The 21,286-nt window shown below is 47.0% G+C and overlaps 1 protein-coding gene across 6 annotated transcripts in view; it reads left to right on the plus strand.

Annotated features, from left to right (window-relative positions):
• The first annotated feature begins 527 nt into the window (after positions 1–527).
• IL1RAP (interleukin 1 receptor accessory protein) overlaps positions 528–21,286 on the plus strand; it is a 49,493-nt gene continuing 28,734 nt past the window's right edge. For 2 of the 6 annotated variants that reach the window (XM_030495350.1, XM_030495343.1), the window contains exons 1-2: positions 528–940; positions 16,952–17,019. In XM_030495350.1, coding sequence (XP_030351210.1) covers positions 16,953–17,019 — 67 coding nt within the window. In that variant the 5' untranslated portion in view covers positions 528–940; position 16,952. Of the gene's footprint in view, positions 941–9,036; positions 9,077–16,951; positions 17,020–21,286 lie in introns of those variants that run through there. The other 4 variants (XM_030495344.1, XM_030495347.1, XM_030495346.1 and 1 more) reach the window with 4 other exon arrangements.

A 21,286-nucleotide genomic window follows, 5' to 3' on the forward strand; every position in this document is an offset into this window, starting at 1 on the left:
GTCTGTTTTCAGGTGCTCACTCCTCATCCATCAACAAATTCAGCCTCATCCGGGCTGCATCCGTGGCAAGGATGCAGCAAAAAGGTGCCACTTTGTGACGAGGCAGCACCGCAGTGCCCAGGCTGCTGGTTGGTGGGTGCCAGGGCTCTCTCCAGCAGGCCCTTCCCTCCCAGACCACCGCGGAGGGGAAACTTTGCTTTCCCGGGGGGCAACTGACCCCGGAGAGCGCGGGGGTTGCAGCAGCATTACTGCTGCAGACACCAGCCCGCTTTACTGACACAGGCTCCAAAGGCTCCGGGTGTCCCTTGGCCGCCCTGACCTGAGGCATCGGCCCGCCCGCCGCTCAGCGCCAGCGGCTGTGAGCCAGCAGGACCGCTCGGGCCAGGAGAGGGAGCCGTGGCCCGCGCGCGGAGCCCGCCTCCTCCCGGCAGGACACCGCGAGCTGCGGGAGGGACGGCGCAGCAGCCCTTCCGCGTTACAAACCCTCCTCTGCCTGCTCGCTCGCCCGCCCGCCCGCCCGCACTCGGTGCTCGCCGCCCGTCGCCTCGGGCTCCCCCCGCCACGGCTGCTGCCGGTTCCCCGGAGTGACCCTCCCTGCCTCCTCTCCGCTGGGCATAAGGGGCGGCCGGTGAGCGCGGGGCGGAGTCGGGGGACGCGGACCGCGGCGAGGAAGAAGGAGGAAGAGGAGAGTGCAGAGCTCCCCGCATCTTCAGGTGAGGGTGCTCCCGTAAGGTGTGGGCGGCGGGGGGGTCCGCTCCGCTCCGCCCCGCGCCGCGAACTTCCCCTCACGCAGAGGGAAAGTTTCTGGCGGTAGAGGCGGCGAGTTCGAGCCTCGGCGGGGCGCAGCCGGCAGCAGCCTCCGCTCGTCGGCCGGCAGGGAGGAAGCCTGGGAGAGCCCGTCGTCCTCGGGCAGAGAGAGAGAGAGAGGCGCCGCCGCACGGTAAGAGCGAACGTGAAGGCCGGGGTGTTGGGAGCGAGAGCCGGGACGAGTGCCTGTGCTGCTCCCGGAGCCGCGCGGCGAAGGACGCGGCCGGTGTGAAGGCAGGTCCGAGCCGCAGCCCCGCGGATGCGTGTGTCGCCGCTTGTGCAGCACCCCACCCGCGCCGTGCCTCCGCACCCGGGATGCGGAGCGGTTTGCTTAAATTCCCTCCTTCGGGCTAGGGAAATTTGGATGCTCCCAGCTACAGCGCTACGTGTACTGACGAATGCAACTTTAACTGTCATCCGCATCGCAAACGCGTGAGCTTCTGATACGTGTTCTCTTCCGCCGTCAAACACGTTTTTGAAATGGAAGAGGGGAGAGGAAGGGATCAGACTTAAGCCACAGCAAGAAAATAAAGTGGAAGAGATGCATCCAAGAAAACAGCTGAAAGTGATTAGAAGCTGGCAGCAAGATGCCTTTTGATGTGTGTTTGTTGGGAACAGCTGCCCCCTTATGCGAAGCATTTTGCGGGGGGTATCTGGATGGAAACTGGGCGGGAAAAAAAAAAGGGCAGGGGAAAGGACAGAAAAGAGACCACCAGAGCTCCAGTGCTTCAGGTGGCCCTTTTCTGTGCCAGTGTCACTTCCCTTCATTACAGTGGCAGTGCTTGTTCCTCAGCCCAGGCTGGTTCTCAGAGTGTGTCTGTGCAGTGGTTGGCACAACAGGATCTTCATCTCGGGGCCTTAGGATGTTTCTGTAAACTGGGTTATAAATACACACTCACACACACACTCTCTTTCCATCCCAGCCTCTGTTTTGTGAATAGCTGGTTATAATGTGTGGATAAAAATTCTGTTTTTCTGTACAGATCTTATTTTCTTATAAAATGATGCTTTTGATCCATGTATTTAGTTTTGTGTTCCTAGGAAAGGCTTTTTATTCCTGCATTTGGGAGATTGCAGCAAGCTCCTTATCTTTTGTAAAAAATTATTTGCTATGTAATTAAAAAGTACTATTTTCCTGACACTCCATTTTTAACTATGGCCTCTCTTGGGTAAGCAGAACTGTCACTAAACTTAAACTTCCATACACAGAAGGATTAGGGGGTATTATTTATTAACTGTACTGTGGAGAGTCCATATCTCATAACTTAGAGGGCCATTTATAATAGGTTGCTTTTGACAGCTCCAGAAGATTTACTTGCTGTCTTGTGTTCCTTGCAGGAAAAGCCTCTCCTATTTCCTTGGAAAGCATCACTCCAGCCCAAGGGCTTTCTGTTGGGAGGGCTTGGTGCTGGGAAGGGTCCTGCTTTCTCCTGCCTGTGGTGAGCAGGGGAGGGCAAGCAGAGAGGATTAAGCTCCAACACCCACTCCTCTTCCTTAGTAGGTACAAAGTTGTTGCTGCCACTGGGAACACCTTCTCTGTTGGAGCAGTTAAGGATGAGGAATAACAAGGGATGCTGGGAAAGTGGGAGCTGCTGCATGGATGTGCAGCAGGGGGCTGTGGTGTGAGAGGTTATGTTTCAAACACAATGCTTCTGTGCAAGGCAGAGGACGGGTTTACCTCCACACAGCCTTTCTTCCCATGTCTCTGGATGTAGCTTCAGTTGAAGTAGGAAGAAGTGTGATTGCTCAAGCCTGCCTATACCTGGTTGCCTGGTCCCTCCAGAGTCCGTGAAAGAAAGCTAGGTCTGAACATCTATGGGCGCTCTCCTTCCAGACCCCCAGGACTCTGCACAGGTATTCTGCATCTGAGCATTAGCTAGTGTGCATCAGGGATGAGCACCGAGCTGGTCCAGGCTTGAGAAAACTCATACCCTGGGTCAGGTAGTGCTACCTCAAAGTGTCTGGCAGGAACACATAGGTAAGAGACTTCAGAGGGTTGAGAGAGTGGTGTGGCAGCATGTTGGATGGTGCCTGGATACCTGGAGGTATGGGAAACACCTCCTTGCTGTCCCTAGTGCTGTAATTTTAAGCTCTGAAATATGTGTTTGGGAAGGATGAGTCAGGGAGTTTGTCCCAGCTTTATTCCTCCAAGGCCGGCATGTGCCAGCTGCTGGCACTAGGGAAGAAGCTTTTCACTCTTTCAGAGTAAGGGTCCAGAACATGTTCTTTTATTCCTTCTTCTCACTTATTGTTATGTTTGGATTTTTATATTGATTATTTTGGCAGGCACGTTATTCATATTCCTTTTGCCATCTGTCCTGGGTCCCCCACTCTTGTTAAATGTCCTCCTATTTCAGGAAGACTCTGACTTGCCACAACTTGCCACAAAGATAACCCTTGCAGCTGGCTGTGTGGGAGAGGTGTTCCACCTTGGCTCTCAGAGCACAGGTTTTATTAGCAAGGTGGACAGTTAGAAGGATTATAACCAGTTTTGTAATGTGAATGCGTTCACATATCTGTGAGTATCCATGCTGTCCGGTCTTCCTTTTCATCATACAGCAACACGGAATGCTTCAAGAATAAAAATAGATATGTGGAAAAGCCTATATAAGCTGAAAACTGTGAACAGCGCCACGTTGTCTGGGAACTGAAATGCTTTCCATAGTGAAGCTCACAGTTCAGATGTTGCCTGCTCTCCTCCTTCCTCCCCTGCCTTTCTCTTGACACAGCTCATGGATTTCACTGCCCACAAAAGCAAAGCCAAGAGCCATCTCTTCTATGGTGCCAGGCTGATGCAGCCTGGCAGGTAGCATCTCTGTGCCTGCTGGGTGAGAGCCGGCGCTCCTCTGGCTGTGTGAGGTGGGCCAGACGCAGAGGCAGAAGGAAGGCCAAGCTGGCTGTCGTGTTTACCGTGCTTGAGCTGACCCCTCTCTTGCACCAGCTCTGCAGTCTGGATGTAGCTCAAGGGCCCATGTGCAGGCAGGTTTCTTTCCCTCCAGGGTTTGTAACTGCTTTGTTCTGTTCCACCATCAGCAGAATGTATGGCTGAGATTTGGTAATTGCTAAACTGGAACAAAATAGCTGCTTCTTCTGGGAGGTATTTTAGGATTTCTCCCAACACCCCAATGTTTTCACAAAGCACGTTTCTCAGCCCCAATGTTATGTGTAGGGCTTTTGCATGTGACAGAGCCACATGTATGCTCAGAGAGTGTAAAATGGAAACTGATTTGGGGAAATTAGTTCAAATGGTGCCTATGCTTTTGAGAATTTTGATCTTAGCCAGTGCACTTGCTACCTTCAACCTCGGAGGTCCCAATGAGACACATGCACAGATCATTATATTCATAAATTCAGAGTCTTATTTGACAGAAAATAAAATGGAGGAACCTGAATATACAAGTGTATGTGTTTTGCTATAGGGTTCCTAAAAATAGTTGCTGGTAAAACAGGATTTCTACTACAAGCCAAGAATTGTCTTTAGTCAGTCCTTTGTTAATTTAGCGACTCTCAGTTTCATCAAATGAGGGCTTTATCCCCGGGGATTCTTCTTGACACCGGTTTCCCCTGAGTCTGGATGATTATCCAATTACAATTGTAAGATAATTACAGCAAAGAGAACTGGCTAAAGATAGAAGTCTCTGAGAGTGTAGAGAAAAGAGAAGAAAGGAGTGTGAGAGAGAGTGAGAGCTTTACTTTCTCATATAAGAGTAAAATAAGGAGAATTATACCACTCCTTAAGTTTTGCAGTGAGTGGAGTCAAGGTCCCTGGTGTTGGCTTTCGACCTTCTTGCTTTCCTGCTTTTTCTCTCTTTTTGTTATATGCCGACTCCATATTTATGTGAAAAAGTTTTACTGATTCTTACAGAGTCTTTTTAGATTTACATATGTTAACAAAACTGGATTGTTAACTTAAAAGCTCTGTTTTGGGCAGGGAATAAGCGATTGCTGTGAATTCTGGGCTGAGTCAGGGGAGTAGAGGGAGGCTCCTTCTCCTGGGAAGAGCCAGAGAGCCATTACCTTGGAAAACCCACCCAGAGCAGTGCAATTAAGAGCTACCAGCTCTTCCCAGCTCTCCCTAGGTGTCCACAGAAGATCATATTGTCATGCCTGGAAGGAGAACTGGATGATCATGAGCTTGCATCGCATGTCCATCATGGGTATTGGGATCCCCGAGCTGGTGTGAGAGACTGTCTAGTTGATTCAGAAGCATTTAAGGCTGCCCTCAAGCCCATTTACTCTTCTTTACTGCTAACAGCTCGCTTAAACAGCGCTGGGCAAGCTTTGTTGTTTAACCTTTGCAGCTTTGGATCTGGCCTTCAGCTTCAGCCAGCGTGGCCATGGGGCAGCGGGTTGTCTGGGCGCAAGCTGGGAGCTCTGCATTGCAGCCTGGAAATACCACAGTTAAAGGCTGGTTGTTAGCTTTGCATGAAGCTCCTTGGACTGTTTTGTTGTGTGACTGAAAGGCAAAGATACAACATGAATCATGCAATTGCACACATACTTAAGAAGTCTCTTCAGCTTTACTAAGACAAGGTGTTATCAGAATTAGAAGACGACTTTAAAGAAAAAAAAAGTAAGTGTTAGTACCTTTCTGCCTCTTTAACTAGAAAGGCTGCTATGTGAGGTTTTTGTTTGGTTTTTTTCTCCTCTCCTGGTTTTGCTTAATCCTTTGCATGACTGAAATAAAAGTGTAATGGAATATCTTGACTCTCTTGGGCCTGATGCTGTCCACTTCCAGGGATGTGGTATTTTCAGATGTTCAGAGGGTGATTCTTATATATTCGATCAACTTGTGTATGAAAGCTGGCAAAACTGTGACCTAAATCCTTATCCTTGGTGCTGACAGGATGCTGTGGAGCTGTTTAACTATATATTTATAACAATTATGCTGCTTGGTGAGAAAGACATGACATTTTCCTCTCTGAGGGATTTTTTTTTTTTTTTTTTTTTTGCCTTTTCCTGCCTGTGTTTTGTGGTTATAGTTGCCTTTCTTTATCATTTTACCTTTGTCCTAAATGTAAATAAAGAGCTAATTACAGTTAATCTCAGTGCAGAGGAGTGAAATCTTTTAGAGTGAAAAATAACTCCCATCTGTTAGATTTGCAGTAGCATTTTGGGGTTTGCCTTCTACTCGGAAGGAAGCCAAAACTTATCTTGCTCAATTTAAAGTTTTCCTTGGTAATATTTAAACTGGATTTTCAATCATTTAAAAAACAAACAGAAATGGAAATAGCTTTTCAAATTATGTTTGGCCACGTTCTTAACATGCTGGTTGCTAAAACCTGAACAGCTTTGTCATATTCCTGCTGAAATGAGTTGAAATCCCACTACCAGATTCTATAGGAACAGGTTTGTGACCTTGTTCTGGAAAAGCATCTATTTTTCATAGTAGTTTATTGCATTTCCGTGTTTCCTGCCACTGGGGCTCCATGTGCCCAGCCAACCAGCCCCAAAATGACTTGTTCCAAGGGAGCTGCTGCTTAAGTAGTTACTATTTAAGACAGGCTCAAAGCCGAAGTTCTGCATGGTGGGTGTGTGGTACATTTAGCCCCATCAGCTCCAGTGACTGCTGAGCTCAGGGAATTAATCTATGCTTTGCACTCATGTTATCTTTCATCTTGGAATCTCCAAGCACTTTAGAGACATTAAGATGCACAGCTGTGGTGTGAGGTGGAGAGGGGCTGTTATAAATGTGGCTGGGGAAACAGATTTTAGAAGCCTCTACTAATGTGCTCAGTTCAAGGGACAGCCATTTCTAAGCTCTCTGATGCCTGATTATCAGTGTGGCACTACAGTTTCTCATGCACTACTGTTGGTGATTGATGCCTCTATAGGTTTCATGTAGATTAACCAGAAACTCATGTTGCTGTCCTAAACTACTACACTGTTTTAAAATCTTGAGCCTTAGAGACTTATAGGAACATAGTAAATGGCAGTGGCAGGAGCCCAAATTTGTAGCTATTTTTTTGCAGAAGTTAGCCTTGTTGCAAAAAGCAAATCTCACAGGGAACCAAAGGTAAAACAATCTTGGATCCCTCCCAGCATAGTAACATCCAGGGCCCCACCTACATAGATTTATCAGCAATCTGTTGATCCAGAGCTCTGAGATCTATTAAATACTTATTCTGACAGTAAGAGCCGTGCAAATGCACCCTAATACAAATAGGTGGATTTGTTCTGTTGACAAATAGCTGCCTCCCCCTCTTCCTTCAGGCACAGACACCTCCCAGCCCTTGTTTATAAGGAGGAATCCAGATAACGGGAGGAGGATGTATGTGTTGCTGCCCAGTGCAATAATGTCATCAGGTTGTGAAGGTCTTGTAGGGTATCCAACCTGTTTGAATGAGCACAGATGTGCTGTTGGATCCCAGAAGATGTTGCTCTAGCAAACTGTGCTGGTTGCAGTTGAGCAGGACAGGGCTGATGTGTTGAGGTGACTGAAAGATGTTGCACAACTCGGACTCCACTGGAGTAACATCCCCATGGACTGGGTTGTCTTTTGCCCTCATCCATTCTCCTGCAAAAATAGCCATAGCCTCAGTGCATTTATCTTTCTCCACCTTCATTGTTCTCTCTCATGTTGCTATGTGGACTTTAGGTGGGCTCTGTTGCACACACACAGATACCCCTGACCTAAGGCCATGGAGAGGTGGAAAAGCTTTTCTCGATGTTTATTGTGTCCTCTTCCCATTGCACAGGGAATGTGCATCTCAGCATTTCTTAGCTGCTGAATAGCCCTGGGTTGTGGCTACCCAGGAAGGCAATGTTTTCCCCTTTCTAAGCTCCCCTCCCTGGCCCTTGTCTGCAGGTGTAATGACTCTGTAGTTGGTGACAAGAAGTTTCAAAGAGCAAGAGAGAAACTCGACCCAGCTTTCCAAAGACACTCGGTGATTGCTGCTGCTTAACGCAAAGAGGTGAGCCAGCCCAAGGCTAGGGTCAGTGCCTATTTCAGAATATGAAGGCATCCGCTTCCTGGCATTGAAAGTACCCAGAAATGAAAATTTTTGAGACTTTTCAGATTTTTGGCCCTTTGTTTTTATCACAGCGGTGTTTCCTCCGGTCGCTGCTCCTTGTAGCCTTTGGAAATGTCAGCAGTGCATATATTGCCTTTTGTTTGTCATTCAGCGGGAGAAAGGAATTCATTGCCCTCGTGAGATCAGTCTTATTCTCCCCAAATAATTAATATTGATGACAGTCACAGCATACTGCTGCCTGCAACTCCTTCTCAACCTTACCACTGTGTAGGTGCTGTGGGTCACAGAGCAGACCTTCTTGTAGGAGGCTCCCGGGCTTGAAAATTCAGGGTGCCATTTTTTGAAGGTTGAATTTAGAGCTGCAGTGATGGGGTCAGTGCAGGCAGAGCCTGAGCAAGTTCCCTGTGGTGGTGCAACCTAATATTTTCAGAAGGAAGTGTTAGAGACGTGGGGAGCAAATGTGATATGCATGACATGGGAAGGATTGTCTCGTTCTGTTCCTCTTTTCTTCCTTTTCTCTCTTTGTACCCAGCTTTTTCTGGTCGCCTTTGCAGACCACAACTGTACTGTGCTGACCAGGAAGGGGCAGGCATGCAGAAGAAAATTGCTCTGATAGTCACCAGGAAGGACCTCCAGAGAACTGCTTGTAGGCGGGGTGTTGTCCTGGGCTTTCAGTGCCTTTTCTGTTCCTTCTTCAATTGCTTTAAATTTTGCTGTGGATTGTTGTGTAAAGCACACTTAGAGAGCAGCCTCAGCTGGAGGAGAGGGAATGAAGCATCCTCACATCTTATTCTTGTTTACTTTTTCTTATAAGGCTAAATGTGATTAAATTAACATGACTAATAAAACTGCCAGGTGTGGAAACACTGTGTGGCCCTAACTTGAAAAAGAAAAACTTGGCCGACTTGCTTTTACCCCTGAATATGTTGCTTATCCCAGTATACCTGGAGTCACTTGAGAAAATCCTCCTCTTGTGTCACAAGCAGAGTTGGGGATCAGGATTTCACCACTTGGCAGCAGCATGGGTAAACCTGCTAGTGGTGCCTGGAGACATTGCAGTCTGCCTGGGGGTTTTGTGGCAATGGCACAGTAAAAAGCAATGCTTGGAAAGGGGAGTGAAAGACAGTGGTGGTGTGCTTTGGAGCACAATTGTGCTTGGAGGCTTTTTGCCTGCTGCGTCCCTCTCTGGGGGAAGAAGAAGGGGAATATGTTGCCTGAATACAGAGCAGCCACCCTGGGAACCATGTCTGCAAGTGCTGAGGGCTGTAAGGGGAGGAGATGAAGTGAAAGAGCAGGTATGTAGCTGACAGCGAGTGCTTGAACTTAAGAAAAGAAGCTTGGAACATTTTTTGGGGCTGAAAGCCTATAGCAGCTGGTGCTCAGCAGGGCTGGGTGCAGCCCTTGTGACAATGGGGATGTGCAATGGGGCTGCAGAGCACTGGCTGTGCCAGGCTCGGCTTGTGAGGAGATGCCTCTCCTGGGAAAGCTGCTCTGGGGTTAAGAGTCCCAGGCCGGTCTTGCAAAAGGCAGTAAGCCCAGCTCATAACCCTGCTCGAGTCTGCATTGTATTCTCTGGATTTAGTGACTTGGGCTGATCTAGGTTGACATTGCTGCTGTGCAATCTGTTGCACAATGTGGATGTGCTAATATGTCCACAGGGACAGTGGAATAACCTCGTAGGGAGGGCAGTAAAGTTGCTTACACCTAAAAGCAGTTAAAATTGGGAGGCAGACTGTATGAATTACATGCTTGTTCTTAGATATCTCCAGGTGCTCTATTGAAAGCTAATCAGAACTCTTCCAGTAAGGGAGGAATCTCGCTCTGGATTCCTTAAGTCTCCTCAGGTCTTTGATTCATGTCGGTTGCAGATTTCTTTTTTTTTTTTTTTTTTTTTTTTTTTTTTTAATGCAAAGATTAGTTTGTCAGTTTATTTCCTGGTAGCACAATATGTGAGTATTTCTCAGAGCTCTTCTTTCACTATAACATTGCCATCCAAAATAGAAGCATTGTGTTTGGCTCCGTGGAAGGTCTCAGCTCTCTTTGAAGCTCTGTTGGAAGCTTTTCATTCCCTGGCTTATTCAGACTTAAAAAATAGACTATCTTGGTTGGATACCTTTTGCTTGAGCACAGAAGTGCTCTTGTAGACTGATGTTTGAACTGCTTGGTGGCCAGCTTGTATGCATTTGTAATCTGTGCTGTTCGATTTCTCAGCTGTGGCTCTACCTGCCCCTCTTCAGCCCACTCCACAGATTTCTTGGTGGTAATTGCAGCAGTTTATTTGTCTTGTTCAGGTGTGCGTATATTTTGGAGAGGTGACAGATTATTGAGCTAGTTTATTTTAAATGTATGAAATGCAGCATGCTCTGTCTGCTAAACAGCTGCCAGAGTATAATCAGCAGTACCCTGGGCTTCAGCGGAGCAGTGTGCAAGATCTGTAGCATTTCTGCTTTGCCAAGCCCCGAGAAGACTGCAGGAGAACTGCAAAGGGAAGGAGAGGGCATACTGACTTTCTTCAGATATATTTTCAAGCTCCTCCCTGTCCCCTTCTTTCCCCATGTCTATATGGTGCTTTTATGTTTTCTCTTGAGAAGGGCAAAAAATAGCTGCTTCTTCTAAATTCTGATTGTTAATGTTAAATCTGTTGAGGAAAAAGGATGCCAGGAGGTAGAACCTAAATGCCAATAGCGGATCACAAACTCTGTGGCTGGCGGTCACCTCCGTGTCCCAAACATTGGCACCAGCAGAGGCAAATCTCGCACTACGGAGGAAGCTCCCAGAAATGACTCACTGTAAATTAACGTCTCTCCACTTTTCCCTAAACCTCTCAGCTCAAGGTGGGGCTGCTGCCTGCTCTGCCCATGGAAGCTCTTGGTGCTCTTTGAAGGGCAGCCTTGCTCCTACAGTTTGTGCTGCTGTAGGAGAAATAGCTTGGGATCACCTCCTGGGGTGACCCAAGAGTGACACACTGCTGAGTTAGTTCATCCTCATAGAATCATAAAATAGTTAGGGTTGGAAAGATCATGTAGTTCCAACCCCCCTGCCATGGGCAGGGACACCTTGCACTAAACCATGTTGCCCAAGGCTCATGCTGGGGACTTGGTAAAGTAGTTTTTAAAAAACCAGCAGACTGCAGTACTTGGCCTGGATATGCAGTGCAGGAGGCCAGGGAAGGGCAGTGGTGGGTGACAGGCAAATGGAGCTACCTCAGATACCTGGTATCATGTCCTCAGCTGGCAAAGAGCTGGCTGAGAAAACTCTATCCAGATTTTCTTATTCCATTTTTTGTATTATTCTTCCTTCCCTCTTCTGGATACTTGGTAAAGCTGGGTGTAAAGCTGTGCAAGAGCACTGTAACTCCCCCGTGCCTGGAGCCAGTGCTTTCAGGTCCTGTGTAATGGTGGCCAGCTATGACAAAAGAAGACAGAAGATGTTCTAAGTGATGGGGAAGACCTCTCATCAGGCCAGCTTTCTATCTGACTCCCACTAGTTTAATTCCAGCCTCTACAAAAGAAAGTGTTTAATATATGCTGTGACTCTAGATGGTGAAAAAGTTTCAATCTGCTCAAATCTAAATGTTTCCTTTGATTCTGATGATATAAATTACTTTTACAATAGAAACATTTCAGAACAAAATATTTTTCAGCCTGCTCTGTTGTTGAGCATGAGACAGCTTGGTGAGTGCAGCCACGCTGGCAAAAGTGGGACTTGAGCATCAATCTCGCAGATCCATGCCTTGGTTGTGTCACCATTAGATGTGCTGATTGGGTCGCAATCACAGCTCCTGTGATATCCCTGATTACAGGCCAGGCTTCAGCCCTGGCTGATTCCTGCTGAAATGTGCCTGGCTGTTAGGGAGCTGCTGCCAAGACAAATTGGGCTCCCTGCCCTTAGGAGAGGTGCGAGTGTTTTTCCAAGGACAGCACTGGGGACCCTCGGTTGGTCAGTGTGCCTGCATTTGAAGTGGCAAGCATGGCATGGCGTGCACTACAGCAGCGAAAGTGCTCTGAGCTGCTTATGGCGTTCATCATCAAACTGTCCCTGGTTTCCTCCCCATTCTGTTCTGGAAGCTATCTGGGAAGGACATTTTTAATGAATGTGCTAATTCCTCCTGGGGAGAAAAGGCTGGACTTCTGAAAATCCTCGCCTGTCTTTCTGCCCTGTCCCCAGGGATTTTGGTGTAACGTGTTGCTTGGGAGGGCTGTCTGCAGGACTGGCCAGCTTGCTGCAGGGGTGGTCCTGCTTCAGGCAGGGGTGCAAGTAGAAATGCTGAGGCTGTAGTGAAGAGCAGCGCCATGTGGTACCCACACGGCCTCCGGGGGAGAGGCAGGTCAGAGAGAAGCCGCGCAAATCCTGGCTAAGTGCCACCAAGATGGTTTACGCTACAGTAATTCCTTCTTTTGTCTGAATTACTTCTGCACATACTGAAAAGCAAACGTGTTTCCTGGAGGGCTGAAGGGCCTTTTCCCACTTTCCATTAGTGTTTTTGCTGTTACTTTTCTGCAGCTGCTTTTGCAGGCTGCTCTTTGTCTGCCTTTTGGATTCTTTGAATTTACTTGGACTGTACATCTATTTTCTTCTTAATAAAACCCAGCAAACTCACTGAGCAGCCTTCTCCAATGCTGCTGTGTGATGATGCAGGAACCCAGGGCTCGTGGACATGCAGCAATACGGGAGTAAAGGAGCTGTGATCCTTTCTTGAGCAATAGCCCCACTCTACAGCCCTTCAGCTCTGAGTCCATGTGGCACTGAAGCAAAGCATTTGTAAAGCTAGCCCACCCTGCTTTCTGCTAACCTTCCTGTGTCTGCATCTCTTTTCCTGAGGCCAGTCCTCTGCTCTTAAATGCTTTTGACTCAGAGGGTTTGGGACAGAATTACATAAAGAAAAAGATATGTAAACCCAGCTCTGGCTGGTGTTATTTTTTCCCTTTTTCTGAAACTGCTTTATTTTAAATGTCCTTTCAGCCAGAGTACTTACTGGCAAGGTTTTGAAGGGGGCTCTTGTTCTGCGTTCTGTAGCATGAGTTCCCAGTGAAAAGCAAAAAACCTGTCAGCTCTCGCTAGGTGTTGGTGCTTAGGAGGGACAAAGGCATTTTCTTGGAAAATGCAGCAGTGTTCTCTAGAATTGGTACAGTGTCTTTGAGAACAGGCATACAGTAGTTACTTTGAGTGCAGCTCTCCTCATTATTTATTTGACATCTTGGGTTTTGTAATTGCTTGGAAAGTGCTTTGTGGGGTCCATGCTGCTGAAGGCAGGAGTGAACGATTCCTTGCCTAGGTCTGTTTGGGAAGGGTGTCTTATTAAAAGATGTTTTTTATGAAAATGCTCATGGCCTTTTCTGACATAAAGGCCACTTCTGGCCAGGATCAAATGAAAGCCCAAACCTTTCCACAACCTCTGCTTTTAAGAACATGAGACACTCCCATGACTGTGTTTCCCTCCACCCTGCTTTTCTTTGCTCACCAGTAGACAGAAGGTGAAAGTTTGAAGCAGAAAATGCTCAGGAATGAAAAGAAAACAATTTCTGATATGAGGGAAAAAAAGCCAAGCAAAAAAGTCTTTCCCCCCAAAAAAACCCTCAAAAAACCAAAAACCAAACAATAAAAAACCCCCAAAAAACAAAAACAAACCCCACAAAATAAAAAACCCCACCACCCAAGAAACAACAAAAACTGTTTCAAATAAGTTCCTTAGAAAAAATTCTAGCAACAGCACAAGAACAGTGATGGATTGTTTTTCCCAACTGGTCTATGAATTATTATTAAAATGTTAATTTATGGAGACATTAAGAGCACCTCGGAGTATACTGGTCTCGTGAGAAATTTCTGGAGTGCTGAGGATGTATCGGAGCTCTCCAGCCGCCTTCTGGCTGCTCCGATTACCTGCTTTTTAGCTGTGGTGTGATTTCTGAGCTGCTATGCTCCTCTTCTCATTGATTTTATTCCTGGTTCCCTTTAGTGTTTGCTTTTTATCTTATTTGCTTGTGTACTAGCAAGCAAATAGAGGTGAGGTCTGTGACCTTTTTGGGTGGATGCAGTTGGGTGAACCCCTCTGCTCCAGATTGGGGTTTGCACTCTCTGACCTCTTCTGGCTCCTTTGGTTGCAGCCAGAGATGCTGGTGTTTCAGTGCAGGGATACTGACTTGTGCAGGAAGCTAATTGGACACCACATGAATTGCATCATGTACAGGCAAAATGCTTTCTGATGTCACAAACAAAGAAGCGGGTTACTGGAAAAGGTTGAGAAAACTCTTCTGTTCCTGGCAAGACCGGGGTGGACTGTAGTCTTGTGGCATCAGGTTCTTACCCGCCTTGCAAAACCCACCCCATCTCTCTGTGGCTGAATGGATGCAGTGCTCTTTTCCTGGTGTCACTGGCAGAGTCATGTAATTCTCCTTAGGAGAAATGATGACATTATGTGGCCACAGGGCTGCTGTGGAAAGACCTTTCTTTTGGGGGGTATATCACAGATTTTTGGGCCATTTAAAGCAAAGCTTCATAGTGGTAGCAGCACTAGTGCGTAAGAATTGGTCCCTGTGCTGTGTTAGTGGTACAAACCATCAGATCTTGTGGCATTGATTGATTTGTTTTTTGAATAACCATGTGCTACAGGAACAGAGCTGGACTGCAGAAGTCGTCCTGCAGAAGCCATCCTGTAGTCCCCTTTATCTCCTTCATTGAGTGTACAGCCTCTCCCTTTCTTTACCCAAGGGGGAAAATCATCTTCCTTCACCTCATCTGGCAAATTTTGGCATGGTCAGGGCATCCAGGATGTTGTGATGGCCCCCCTTGTCCAGCCCTTGACTCTGTGCAATGTGTCTTCCACAGCCCCTTGTATTTTGTATAGCTGTGGTCAGCTGAGTCCCATTCCCATAACAGAGAAATTGCTGTAACCTGACAGCCTCTGTGCCTGTCTAGCTCCACAGATAACATCTCTGGAGAGCCTGGAATGAACCAGAAGTGAATCACACTGTGTAGGGCTTTTGATTTCATAGCTGGGTAGAGAAGAAACAAGAATATTCCTACTAGCAGGCAAAGCATGGAACTCTTGGATACCTTGCTCGTGGGAACAGAAACCTGGTTGCTCTTTGAGACAGTTGAAAGGAGCATATTCCTACAAGCATAGTTAATGGTTGTAAATATTAGCTCACTGCAGAGTTCATGTATCACTGAGTAAAGCATAGTAGTTTATTTTGGCCTGGGGCCATGTAAATGGCCTTGGTCTAATCGAGAGAAACTCATCCAAAGTCAGTAGTTGTTCCTGCTTGCTTCAGGACTGAATTCACTCTGATCTGTGCAAAATGCAGGAGAGAATGACTGGAAAATAAGGGTGAGTTAGGACATACTGTGCATTTATCTAATGACAAATGAAGAGGGAACCATGAGGGATTTTTATGTTTACACTCCCTCTATTCCAGCATATGAATTCCCAGAAGCTTCTAAATCCTTACCAGAAGTGCAGCATGTTGGTTCTCTCTGTCCAATCTGATGGCATAGAGATCTACCTTCAGCATTTTCAGAGTGTAGGAGTACTAAAACAAACTAATTTTATTACCTCCCTATGAAGTTATATTCAGTGATATTGGGAGCCGGTTGTAGATAGCAATAGAGAAAGGTTTGATTGGCAGCTGGCACTTTGGTTTGGATGAAGCAGGTAGGGGACAACCAGTCCTTTCAGCTGCACCGCAGGGAAGAAAACTCACCTTCTTCCTGGCTTCTTGCCCATTTCTGAAGGGCGATGGCTTCCGAGGCAATCTGCAGCCCTTTGCGTGGCCTGTGCAGGGAAGAGCAGGCTTGATCCGGATTTCCTTTGTCTCTTTGAGATGAGCCCAGCAGAGGGAAAGCATCATACAAAGGCTTTTCAGAAGCAAGCACTGAAAAGGAAGGATTCAATATCCGCTGCTGGATTTTTAGTAGTGCAGTTCACATGTCCCATTCTTGCTAATCTCTGCAATCTGTGCAGTCTTAGGTGCTCTCTGCTTATGCTCAAAGCCCTTCTATGTAATGCATATATTATGGACAGGGACATTATATTATGAGGGACATATTTAAGGGAGCTCTGTGGCTTCTTTCTCCTGGTAGAGCAGATTTCCCTGTCAGCTCATGAGTGTGCTCCTGACAGTATCACCATGCTCATTATTGCATCTGCCTGGCAGAGCTGAGATGCTTTGATGAAGTTCAGCCTTTTAACCACCTCTTCTCCATTTGTGATCTGACAGCACCCAGGAATATGAAATGCAACCTTCACCCCAATAATGAGAACATCTAGTAAATGTCAGCTTTCATGATGATCGGCTTATAAGTTGCATCCTGGAAAACCTAGAAACACAGGAAAATTTAATTCCGGTGCATGAATGGCTATGAGAGCTGAATGCCAGGTACCAGAGTGGGTGGCAAGTGAAACTCTGGCAGTGTTCATTTATCCCGAATTTCAGACAACTGTGCTCTGTAGTGGGAATAGAGAAGCCTGGGATTGCTTCTTGTCTATCAGTGCCACTTTGAAAGCACAAACTTTTGTTCACATCATTTCCAAAAGGCATACAAACCTGGCAATTCTTTACTCCTGTAAGGTGGCTGTTTGAAGGAGGGTTTGCCTGGAAAGAGCCGGTGGAGCCTTGTCCTGTCTGCAGGAATGGGGTGAAGCAGTCAGGACTCTGGCAGCAGGTCACCAGCAGCAGACCTTGTAAATTCAGACTGTACCGGCACAGTTGTCATGCTGAACTGTCAGATGTGTGTTAGTGCAAATGTTCTTCAGCTGCCACTCGCCATCGCACATGCTTTCTGCACTCCTTCTTAGAAATGAGCAGAATGAGGTCTTGGCAAAGGACCTTAGTGTTTTGGGAGCCAAAGCTTGGGATTTCTAACCCACAAGCATCTACCTTACTTCTTGTGCTCATGGATATAGACTATTCCGGTGACTTAGGTTGATTAACTGGTTCTTTCTGAGCCTCTGCCTCCCAGGACTGTAGAGCTCATGCAGCTGCCTGCAGGCAGTGTGACGCTGCCATACAGACGCTGTTCTTAAGGAATATTAATGAAATAAAAAAAGAACATACCAGAATTAAAGGATTGCTGGGCGGAGGAATAAACAGATACACTCAAAGTTAAAAAATTGTCTGCAATGATGAAATAGAAGTTCTGGTTACTTGACACTGTGTGCTTTGTCTCAGCAGGATGAAGATGGCCAGTGCCCTGCTGGTTGCACTCTGGCTGTGGATGGTCACCCTTGGCAGCGGCTCTGGTAAGGACCTGACATGCGATGGGTCTGTTCACTTACCATGGGAAGAGCTGATCCGAGTCCAAAGAAAGAAAACTGGCTACAGTGATTTTTTAGCATTTAGAGTATTCCTGGATGAAATGTTCATGTGTAAAGCACTTCAGCAAAGTGCATGAACACAATGTTAATTCTGTGTGGGTATTGTATAATGCTCCCATATAGAAGCATGGTGTAAACGGGTACATTACCAAGTAGCAGTAAGCACCACCTTGTCCTAAAAGTACTTTGCAAATTCAAGCTGCCCACTTGGTCAGTGTTGTTATTCCCCTCCTGTGAGGGGTGAAACCAGGGCTTGTCACTGGTACTGCCTTGTCACTGGACCTGGGTTTGAACCTGAATTCTGGTATTCCTGGTTAGATCTGGAGGGGATTGAGATTCTGGCTCTTGGATTCTGACTCATGCCTCAGCCACGCAAGGGGAGAGGGGAACTTCTCGAGTAAGAGGAGCTCTCATACCCGTCTCACTGAGTCACTTTCCTGACAGGAAATGTGTTGTCATGCTTGCAGCTCCTCTGGCACAAATTCAGCCCAGCTCTTGTAAAGAGGCAGATTGTGTGTGTCTCTGCTCCGGACTTCCTATTTGGGGGTGGAAAGAGACAGCATGATTTGCAGGAGGCGAGTGGAAAGGGGGAAGGAGGAAAGAACAGAAGCAGGCTTTATAGGGGGAAATGTCCAGAAATAAGGCGTGCGCAGGAGATTGGCAAGTTCCCCCGTGAGCCTTTGCCCCTCTGCAGTGCTGGCAAACAAGCAGTTTTAATACCCTGAGCAGATGAACAGCTCTTGTGTCATTATCTCTTGGACCACACTGAATATTTGGGCCAGATTCACAACATGCACTTCAGCAAGGTTCATCTCAGTGCAGGGCTCATGGCAGAGACTTAAGGCTGGGAGTCTTTTCTCCTTGGGTTGCCCAAGGGCTGCGGAATGCTCAAGGGATTCACGGTAGGCTGTAGCCTTCAGTAGGGGATGTCCCATCGTGTCTGAAAGGGGCCTGGTGGAAGTAGTGAGCAATGGGGATACAGCAAAGGCCAGGTCTCCTTCACTAAGCTCTAGGTAGTAGGAGTTCTTGCTGTTAATCACTGGGAAAATCCCTGCTTTGCGTGTGTCTCTGGATGTGCTGTTCTGCTCTCCACCAACACAATATCCTCCTCCTGCTGAGGCACTGTTACGACACCCCACTTTCAGTCCTCTTGGACTTTTTCAGAAATGGGAGGTAGGAGCGATTGAATCAGAATTGCCCAGGAAATGTTAGAGCAACTCTAAAAGCTGAGTCTGTCAGCTGGGAGCTGTGAAATGTGAACTCTGGTGTTTGGGTCACACCGGCTCATTGCAAGTGATCAGGTAGAACCATCCATGCATTTTTGTGAGGTATTTAATGCTTTTAAAATATCCCTCCTTTAGCAGAGTTCTTCTGTGAAAGATGGTTAGAGCCCTTGTAGAGTGCCCCAAGAACATAAGTGTCGAAGTGTGGCATGTGAGACATGTGATGAGTTAAAGTTCATTTCTTCTGCAAATCCGCTCTAGCGTATGCATTTAATTTCTGCAGGTCTGTGGGCGACAAACCCACTTTTCAGAGCTCCTTTTTTGTTCCGTGGACATCATAAACCACTTTGGACTGCCGAAATGTCTTTTGTTAATCATGATGGGCTTGGATGGCTGTTTGTACTTGGATGGAGGGGCAACCGTCTGTGCAGCCCTCTGTTACACTGCAGGGTTTCCTGAGACTGGCACCAAAAGGCAACTGCAGCTCGTTTCACCCTTGCAAAACCGTAAATACAGAGCTGTGTGGGAGACTGGGCACGCTCTGATAACGTTACAGCACTTGTAACATAACTTGCTTTTTCTTCTTGGAGCAGGGAGTGAAGGTGGAGGAAGCAGAACAGAGGTTATGTGGAGTTAATGTACACAGTCTGCAGCTGCTCCAGTGGTCTCCTAACACTGAGTGAGGCAATGGGTATGGGTAGCTCTCACTAGGGAACCTGGCTCCTGGGATATTAAAGATAACTTGGTAGGGATTTGTCATTTCAGCTGGGTCTTTTTCTGTGCTTTGCTATAATAGACATCTAATGCTGTGTTGTCAGGACCAACTCTCTCTTCAGCCCAGGCTGGCAGGGGGCTGTGGAAGGCTGGAGCCAGGGGCAGGAGACCTGTCATGGTTTGCTGTTGCTTTTCTTGCCTGCCCCTGCAGCCCTTCCCAGGGGAGCAGCATGGTCAGCAACACTGACCAGGGACCACCCAAGCCAGGGGTGGCTCTGCTGAGTCCCGAGCAGTCAGAGCTTACAGAGGGAATGAGGAGCCAATACTCCATAAATTTGAGCTATAAAATACCAGCACTGCTCTGGCTATAGCGCAGATGGCCTTTCCCTCCAGTTCAGCCAGTGTGACAGTCTCCCTGGCAGTGTGTCAGCAAGCTTCAGCATTGTACTTCACCCTATTTCTTCTTACTGTAGAGACAAATCTGCAAACTTTATCCCCCCCTGCCCCCCGATTTTGCCAACAGCACTGTGACTCTAAACATCTGTTCTTTGGCCTCTGCTGTCTATGGAGGCTGGTGCTGAAACAAAATCATTTGCTGAAAGGGAGCCACAAGTTTGAAGAAGAAAGAAATGTGATCTGACTAGTGTAGAGTAAGAGACCTGAGATTGAATTTGTGGCTGAGTCTGCTACTCACTTATTCTATATGTGAGGCCAAATCTTTTCTAGTCTTGAGAATATACATGATCTGCAGCTGGGCTGCTCATGACCTTTAGGACATTGTTTGCAATGGTACTTAGGGTCTTCTGCTTTCCTTGCCTCAGCTAAGCCATCCTTAAGATGGAAGATAAAGCCTAAGTCTCTGCACTTGTAGGATGCTTAATCAACCCAGCTGTTCTGATATCCAGAGAGGGACAGCAAGGCCTGATGAACCCAGGTTTGGTCTTACAATGATTTCTTTGGCACTACTGAAGTCGTATAAATATACACTGACTTAAAAGAGATTAAAAACCAGTCAGACAAAAAAACCCATAACATTATAATGTTATCTTCTTGTTTCCAAATAAAGCTGGCCTATGTTAGATACCAACTCATTTAGAAGATGTAGCTGTAGTTGTGCACCTTGTTCCATTTTTCTCTGTCTGCTAAGCAGGCTTCTCTCTCATGGTGCAAGAGTTCCAGCTTTTGCAGGGTGAGTGCTGGGGGGAGTATTGTCTTGGGGAATTAGAAAAGCAGAAAGATATTGCTGCCGGGAGAGGAGGAGCAGCCTCATGCTGATTATCTAAAGGACCTACCTAGTGTGAACAGGTAACTGCTGTGCATAAATAGCCCTTTGGTGGGAGGCAGCATCATGTTTGCATAGGAAACTCCTCTGACAGCTCCCTTGGGGGCTATCAGACAGGCTGTAGGATGAGCCTGGGACTGGGGCCAGCTTCTGCCCAGAGTGACACCCCAAGCATGGCAGGCAGTGTCTGTAAGGCAGCCAGGAGCCTTTGTCCTGGGAGTTTTATTTCAGCCTTTGCTGTTAGTTGCTGGATTGTAAGCATGTCTCTTACACTCCCCTGTACCAGAGTCTCTCAGGCACTGGTTTTGTCCCCATTGAAGTTGGCTCCAAAGTGCCAGATGTCACCAGTGCTTCTGGATTCAGGTGGTGGCTGAAGCTATGAAGCTCTGACCACAGTGAGTCAGAAACTGAGGTCCGACTCTGGATGTCAGAGCTACTGCCAGCACCATCTCTCCCAAGTGCCGATCTGAGCTGCATGTGTCTCGTGCTTAGCAGAGAGGCAGAACAGTTGCTTATGGCCAGGGGAAATTTGCAGATTAATAAGTTACTGTCCGTAAAACACTTTGAAGACGGAAAGCGCTGCACAGCTCCTCAGCATTATTACTATATAGCTCTTATTCTACTGATGGGGTTCCAGCGGCCTTATTTTCCTTATGGTTTGTGACAGCTCCAGAAGCTCAGAAGCTTATTTTAGTGTGTAAAGTCAAAAGAAAAATAGATTAAACTGCATTATTGTTTTCTGAAGAGACTAAATTCCTCCCCCATCATCTTCTCCTGGGGTTTCCTGGCTTCTTCCTACTCTTCCAATCTCAGGTCCCTGCTGTCCTAATTTAGGACATGATTTTATAACCATCCTTACCCACCTGTGAGTTACTGTGGTTGTAGAAGTTTATGGTGCTTGGGGGCATGAAGTCACTCAACACTGAGGGTGCTGAAAGGTGCGTAGCCCTGAAGCAGATGGCAATAAAACCAG

Source organism: Strigops habroptila, chromosome 8 (genome assembly GCF_004027225.2).
Source record: "Strigops habroptila isolate Jane chromosome 8, bStrHab1.2.pri, whole genome shotgun sequence".
Taxonomy (NCBI): domain Eukaryota; kingdom Metazoa; phylum Chordata; class Aves; order Psittaciformes; family Psittacidae; genus Strigops; species Strigops habroptila.